This window comes from Quercus robur, chromosome 2 (genome assembly GCF_932294415.1).
Source record: "Quercus robur chromosome 2, dhQueRobu3.1, whole genome shotgun sequence".
Classification (NCBI taxonomy): domain Eukaryota; kingdom Viridiplantae; phylum Streptophyta; class Magnoliopsida; order Fagales; family Fagaceae; genus Quercus; species Quercus robur.
In genome coordinates, this window is record NC_065535.1 from 47,134,801 (window position 1) to 47,143,050 (window position 8,250).

General features: G+C 35.3%; 1 protein-coding gene across 2 annotated transcripts; it reads right to left on the reverse strand.

Moving 5' to 3' along the window:
- Positions 1-1,702: 1,702 nt before the first annotated feature.
- On the reverse strand, positions 1,703-5,478 carry LOC126713795 (pentatricopeptide repeat-containing protein At3g09040, mitochondrial-like). 2 transcript variants are annotated; one of them, XM_050413661.1, is made up of 2 exons: positions 3,491-5,478; positions 1,703-2,079 (listed from the first exon to the last, which is right to left on the reverse strand). In XM_050413661.1, exon 1 carries the CDS (start codon positions 5,272-5,274, stop codon positions 3,511-3,513), a length of 1,764 nt encoding a protein of 587 aa, XP_050269618.1. In that variant the 5' UTR covers positions 5,275-5,478; the 3' UTR covers positions 1,703-2,079; positions 3,491-3,510. The 2 variants fall into 2 exon arrangements, with proteins under 2 accessions (XP_050269618.1, XP_050269619.1); XM_050413662.1 differs by lacking the exon at positions 1,703-2,079 and adding an exon at positions 2,981-3,140.
- Between the last annotated feature and the right edge of the window lie 2,772 nt (positions 5,479-8,250).

Below are 8,250 nucleotides of genomic sequence, written 5' to 3' on the forward strand. Positions count from 1 at the left end.
ACATCAAGGATATGAGAATTAATTAATTACTTTATTTTTATTTTTAGGTATTTTTTAAATATTTTCTACATTTTTTATGTTTATCTTAGGTTTTAAACTCAAATAGTAAAAATAAAATGCTTGAAGACATATTTATAATTAATTAATTAATTACTTAATTTTTATTTTTAGGTATTTTTTAAATATTTCCTACATTTTTTTATTTTTATTTTAGGTTTTAAACTCAAATAGTAAGAATAAAATGTTTGAAGACATATTTAAAATTAATTTATAGACAACATAGCACATGGCCATATTGAATTTTGGATTGTCAAATTCAGTCATTTTATCATGAATTACCATTGGTATAAGGTAGGCTAGATTCATGTCCATGACTAGTTTTTGATACACCTAGAACAAGACCTCATACAAACATAACACTGGACCAAACCTCACATTTTTCTATCTCAGAACTTAAGACAGATGAGAAAATAAGAGGATAAAACTACAAGAAAAAAAAAAATCACGGAAGAAATGTCTGAAACAATGACTAGAAGAATCACAAGATGATGGTGCAAACACAATAATAATGGATATAACACAAAGAGAAACTGAATCACCTCCCCCTTGTGCATGTATTTAACCCAATATCTGAGTCAATTCATATTAACTCATTAATCAACACAATTAAAAAGAATAAAATAGTCTCTCTTCTTTTCAATGTGAGATTAAACATTTTCGCTAACTCCTCATCTTTAATATTCACTCCCACATCTTTATATTTATGTTGTAATATTTATTCATTTTAATTAATTAATATTAAAATGCTCCAACACAAGAGATAGAATATATATATATATATATATATATATATATATATAGTTATATATTATAAGTAACAATGATTTATTAAAAATACAACTTAAGTGCTCCCCATGTACACAGGAAGTGTACTGTGATACAACAAAGTTTCAACTAAAAGTACCTAAATCTAGAAAGTCGTCTTGGGTAGAATATGTAATATAACAAGCTATCAATTTTATTCTCCCATGTTGAGAATCCTACAAGCACTACACCAATTGAGTAGCTTCAATTGACTAACCCTTAATTACATTGTTCACAAATCACAAACTAGTATGTCCAAGCCTAACCCTTTTTTTTCACAAATTCAAAGCCTGATCCTTTCTTTGTTTGGGAGTTCATAAGGGAATGGGATGGAATGATCGTGAGGGAATGGAAAGGAATTGAATGGAATGAAATGTATTTAAGTAAAAGAAAGGAATTGAATGAAATTAAGTAACATTGTTTGGATGTTTTAAAATAAAGGAATGAGAATAAATAAAATGTAAGTAATTTTGTTTAGGAGTAACATAGAAGGAAATGAATAGAATCATTTTATGACAATATTACAATTAGACTCCTATTTTAAAATAAATGATTGAATATATAGGGGTATTTGGAGAGTTTTAGTAAAAAATGCATTAAATCTAATTTCATTTCCTACCATTCCTCATAATTTCAAGGAGAATGAGTGTTCTTTCCTACCTATTTCACTTCCTCCCACTTAAACTCCCAAATAAGGAAAGAAATTAATATTTTAAAATTATTTTTTTCATTCATTTCCATTCCATTCTATTTCATCCTCCTAAACAAGGGCTAAGACTAATGCAGGACAACTTAATTATAAAAAAAATAGACATCCCCAAATCACAAATCACAAGAAAATCCCAAATTAGTTGAGAAACCCTAATTTCAATTGCTCACCACACCTCAGTAAAAAAAAAATCTGAAATTTGTACAATGAGAGCAGAATGAACCAAAAAATCACTGCTTGGGTTGCGGGTAAGGACCATTGTCGACCCACCCATGACCCAGAGACACATATAAAGAGAGAGAGAGAGTACCAATGTTGCTGGTCTAGGGAGAGAGAAAGGGCCGCCGATCTTTCTGGTCTGGGGAGAGACAGGCCACTGAGCTTAGATTCGTCTCCTTCTGGCGTGATTTGGGGCTTACTGGCATGAGAAAGATGTTGCTTGGTCTGGGGAGAGAGGTAGGGGTTTCCATTTAATGCAGGTGGTAGAAGCAACATAACTGGCCGTTCTGAGCAGAAAAGGGCCGTGTACGTGAGAAAAGTTGGCTTTTTTCAAAAATAAGAACAAAGTCCCAAATGGGTACCCAGTGTTTTTGGTTCTCAAAAGAGGTGCCTAACAAAAATTTGGGGAAATTGTGTTCTTTTTCCTAGTTTCAGATTCAGAAAATGGATACATGTTTCTAGAAATGAAAACAAAAAAAATGAGTGCTTGGATGGAGGAACCAAATAGGGCCTCTGCTTTTCATATGACTAAAATATGGTTCCTGTCATGGTGATTAAATTTACAAGGAGAAGAGAAAAACACAGTATGCATTTTGTATACCAACAAGCTTATAAAGGACAAAGAGCAGGTGAAAAAAAAAAAATCTTAGCATGACATAAGATTTTGTTTTATATATTTATTAAAAGTCTCCAATACTGAAACCAGTTCCGGAGTGATATAACAGCACTTTGTTTTAAGAACACATAAAAATCCATGCATGCCTTGAATGGCAGCAAGAAAATTAACATGAACTTTTCATTGTTTACAACAGAAATTATAATAAGTTATGGTATTATACCTCTAATTCTCACAAATATGGATAGTCCTAATAACATATGCTTCTCTAGTAGTATGTTGAAAGAATTTTACTCTGCTATTAAAAGTTTCTTTAACTCCTGCTACTGAACCTTGAAATAAATTCATTTCATGTTTCTGAACATTCAGATTATTAAATGCTTAAATATATGACTTATGCTCATTATACAGTGAATAATATTGTCACTTCGAAAATATAAAACAACAATGCTCAAAGATATCAAGTAAAAGTTGATAAAATGGTTTGTACATTTTCACAAAAAGAAGATGCCTCCATAGCATTTAAGTTCATATTATGAAGTCACAAGGAAATATAAGTAACTTCTTAAAAGTATATATAACAATGAAACACGTATCACAGTCCATTCTTGGTACCTCCCAATTGGGGCCTCGAAAGTGGTAGCTTCAGTGTGGACCTACCCTTCAGTATTTTAGGAAGAGGTGCCCGCTCTCAAGAATTGAATCCTTGCGCTTGCAGTTGCCAGCCCAAGACTTTATCATTGCAGTAGACAATGCCCATAGTATAACATTGAAAATGAGACAAATATCACCCAAGCTACTTACACGAGTAAAAACAAAAATCCTATCCTTCTACCTACAACCTGGGAGTTATTTATTAAATATCCCCTTGGTGCATGTGATACTCAAGAAGTCAAGGCTTGGAACAGTACAGAAATACGTGTAAAAAGGATTAAGCGATGCGTTGTATTTAGGCAAAAATATAAGCTCATAAAGACTCAGATAACATCCTTTTATATTTAAAAAAATTTAATTAAATTGCAAACTAATCACATTTCATGTCAAGATTTAGGTAACATAAATGCAAATAGGAAGAATTATACCTCTCCAAAACAGGAGTATGTTAAATGACCAAAGAAACTTCACCCACTGCCCAATTTAGAGTTCTCAGAGTGTCCTTTACATCATCAATCCTTAAATGGGAAAAATCTCCTATTGTGAATTTTTCAAAACTTCCCTTAATTTCAATCAGACTATGGCCGGGTTCTTTCCACAATCCGCTACCCTTCAACATCTTCCTTGCTTCTGCAACATCACCCCACATCTCATCTGAAGCATACAAGTTGGCCAAGAGAACATATGGTGAACTAGTCATGGGCTGAAGCTTTAGAAGCTGTCTAGCCAAACGCTCCCCGATTACAACATCCCCATGCAAGCGACATGCTGAAAGCAAGCTCCCTAAAATAACTGGATCATGGCCGAAGGGAAATTTCTTTATGTAATCATCTGCCTCAGTTAATCTTCCAGCCCGTCCCAACATATCAATAAGACATGAAAGATGAACTATATCAGGAGTAATCCCATAAGTTTCCTCCATCAAATTAAAAAGAATTTTACCCTCATTCACAAGCCCTGCATGATTGCAAGCCATTAGAAGTCCAACATACGTGACAGAATCTGGCTTTAACCCCATTGCCTTCATCTTCTGAAAAAGGACTAGGGCCTGTCCTCCAAGCCCATGATTTCCAAATCCAGCAATGATGGAGTTCCATGAAAAAATATTGCGATAGAGCATTTTTTTAAATACATTATATGCATATTTAATGAAGCCACATTTAGCATATATGTTCACTAGAGCATTGCCAACACCCACATCTTGATACAGCCTTGTTCTAATTAGATAAGCATGAATCTGCTTGCCGTGGTGAATTGAAGCAAGACCAGAACAAGTAGCAAGAACGCTTGCAAAGGTGAAGTCATCAGGGTTTACACTATAATCATTCGCCATCTCTCTGAAAACACTTAAGCCCTTTGCATGATCAACACAATGAGAACAGGTAGAAATAAAGGTGTTCCATGTAATGACATCTTTCTCTTCAATTAATCTAAAGATCTTCTCCGCTTCATCAATCAAATTGAATCTTGAGTACATTGATATTATCACATTGCCAATGAGAGGCACAGAGTCAAGTTCACGCTTGATTGTTTGGGCATGCAATACCATTCCCGTTATCAAATCATTTAAATCAATGCAAATCTCCAAAACTCCCACGAAAGTAAAACGATCTAGAACAAAACCCAGTTGGTGCATACGTTTGAACACTTCAAACCCTTTTTCAAGTAAGTTATTTTCTACAAACCCAGTTATCAGAGCATTAAAGGAAACTGAATTTGGTTGGGGTGTACTATCATAGACTGATAAAGCATCACTACATTGACTGCATTTCATGTACATGGATATAAGTGAGTTGCAAACATATGAGATGGATGCATAGCCAAACTTCAGTGCTTGAGCATGAACTTGTTGTCCGTGTAACAAAGCCATGAGGCTAGCACAAGCAGTGATAGCACTGGCAAATATGTATTCGTTGGGCACAAGACGTAGTTTAGAAAATAGGTCAAGTGCCATCAAATGCTGTCCGGCCTGGTCAGAACCAGAAATTATAGCTGACCAAGACACGAGGTTTCTTTCAGGCATTTCATCGAACACTTGACGGGCAAAGGTAAGGTTGCCACACTTTGCATAAAGATTGAGGATATGGTTGTTTATAATGGTATCAGATTGCAAACCTGTTTTGAAGGCAGCAGCATGAAGGGAAAGACCATTTCGTAATGCCTTGGTTTTGGAGCATCGATGCAATAGCGAAATAATGAGTTCTGGTAGCATTTAGGAGGAGAGATGCTTCTTTTAACTAACCTTTTACTACTACATCACACACTCACACAGTAGTAACAGAACCAATTCGGAAATAAAAAGGAAAGAGTGATCGGTTGGTAAGAGCCCGATAATAAGTAAGAACAGAAATTAAATAAGAATTATTCTTTTTATAATGATTCCGGAAGACAAGATTTGTTAAACTAGTGCTCTTGTTAGCAGGTTATTTTTTTCTATGATATATATATATATATATATATATGACAAAACTTAGATACAGTACCTTAGATATTATTTCTTATTTTTTTTTCTTGAAATTTAGCCACATGGCTACTTAACTAAAACATACACTTTCATCTCATAAGAAAAAATCCATATAGCAGAATTTTAAGAAGGGGACCTGAAAAACAACACCTAAATACCATACTTAAGTCCTGCTAATATAGGAAAACTAGTGCTCTTAGCCTTAACAAAACAACCCTCAAAAAAACAAGATTTGTTGGTTTAGAAACAAGCAGAGCGTCCTTGCATTGTATTAGAGTGACAGCAAGAAGGAGAAGTGTCCAGCCAAAGCACAAGATGAACTACAAATTAGAAGGAGAAAAATGACTATAGCTTTACTTTTGGTTGTTTCTAAAGGACTTGTAGCTTAGCTTAGTTGTACATAATTTGTTAACTAGCACATGTAAGAGTTAGTTGGAGAATTTGTTAGTTGGTTAGCATAATTTATTCTGTTACTTGCTCATATCAATTGGTATGTAAAGCTGTGTAATCTCTTTGTTAATTAATTAACCTCATTTTTATCAAAATCTAATTTTTGATATGGTATCAGAGCTCTCTTTCTAGGGCTTTCTAATCCCAATTTGTTCTCAAAATTTTCTCTTCTAGTTCATTTCACAAAAGCTTAATATTTTTCTTCAATGGCTTCCGCTACTACTATTACTGCTACTCCTTCCATTCTTATTGCTAAAACTGTTACACCTTCATAGGATTCATCCATGGTTGATCCTTTGTTCTTGCACCAAGGAGAAAGTCTGAGTATAGTGCTTGTTTCTCAGCCATTGACAGGTAAAATTACCCAGCTTAGGCTCACTTAGTTCAAAAGACTTTGCTTGCTGAGAACAAGCTAGGTTTTGTTAATGGGACATCTACCTTATCATCTCCATTGGCGACGTCTTCATCATCAATCCAAGCTTGGATCAAGTGTGACAACATGGTAGGAACTTGGCCAATCAATTCAGTTTCTCCCAAAATTCAAGCTTGTTAGGACATATGTGTTTCACTTGTTAGGAACATATGTCACTATTTTATGTAATTGGCTTATCCTTTGACAAAACGCACTTTACTTGTATTTTGGTAGATTTAGGATGTTTAAATACTTCAAGAAACCATGTTTCAAGATTAAGTGTTGAAACCTTCAAGTCTATTCAAGAAAACAAGCTGATAATACAAATTCATTAAAGCACGTCAGCTGTTTCGACAGCTGCATCTATCGAGCTTAGGAAAGCTGTTTAAGCCCCATGTGCTCGACAGCTGCTCGACACCTCCTATCTGTCGAGGTTTAAGAATTTCAGAATTCTTATATGATTTTCTTGGGATCCGTGAATATGTCTTTGAGTTTTCTTTTCTCCTAACTCTAGACATATAAAAAGATTGTTTTATGGGCCGTCAAATAGTTCATAAGTTGCACAAGTATTGAACAAACTCTGTTCAAGCAAATTGTAACCGGAGACGAAGTTCTTACCCTAGTTTATCTCTTTCTCTTGAAGAAGTTGTTGTGTATGTGCACCGTAGGGTTGTGTAACCAAGCATCTTCTTGATCTTTATCGTGTGGATGAACTGAAGAACTTTGCAACCAACAACCTTCTTAGTTGGTGATTGAAGTCACATACTAGGATCTGCGCAATTGGTTAGTCACGTACTTGGGAGCTGTGGGGAACTATCACTACAGAACAAGTCCAATTGGGTATTGGGATAAGGGTTTAACTGTTGGTTGGTAAGGTACTTGGGATTCCTTTACTTGTAATTGCTTGTTGTGATAATAGTGGAATTTTGGGAGTGGTGACCTGAAAATCACCCGGTGGGGTTTTTGCCGTTAGGTTTTCCCCATTCGTAAACAAATCACCGTATTATTTATTTTCCACTACATAATTAGTTTATTGGTGATTTGTTTGTACTACCACGCATTTGCATGATAAATTGATTAATTAATAACTTGGCTAATTAATTAATTAATTTCTATCACAAGGGGTCATTCAGTTTGTGGCCTATCAAGTGGTATCAGAGCAGACACACTCTGATTAGGGTTTAATCTTTGCTGTATTGATCCATTGACCCCTGTTTGTCATGGATAGAGGATAGTCATTAATCATACCTCCTTTATTTGATGGCACTAACTATGCATACTGGAAAGTATGCATGAGAGTTTTCTTGCAGTCTTTAGATGAGAAAGTATGGCAAGCTGTGGAGATAAGCTGGACTAAGCCTACAGAAGCGCTAGCCGACTGGGATGATGCCAAGATTAAGGCGGCAAACTTCAACAACAAAGCATTGAATGCGTTGTTCAGTGTAGTCACCAATGAGAGGTTCAAGAAGATATCCTCAACTGAAACTACCAAGGAGGCTTGGACCATCCTCTAGACAACCTATGAAGGTACGAAGGCTGTCAAAGATTCAAAGTTTCAGAGGCTCACTACAAGCTTTGAAGAGATAAAAATGGAGGAGGAAGAGTCATTCGATGAGTTCTATGCCTAGCTAAAGGATATAGTGAACTCAGCCTTCAATCTTGGGGAAACCATTCCTGAACCCAAGATTGTAAGGAAGGTGCTGAGATCTCTACTCGAGAGATTCCATGTCAAGATCACAGCAATAGAGGAATCAAAGGATATTGATAAGATTCTTTTGACTGAGCTGGTTGGAAACCTGCAGACCTACGAGCTAGGATCGACAAGGATTGGCAAGACGGGTAAAGGCAAGAGCATGGCATTG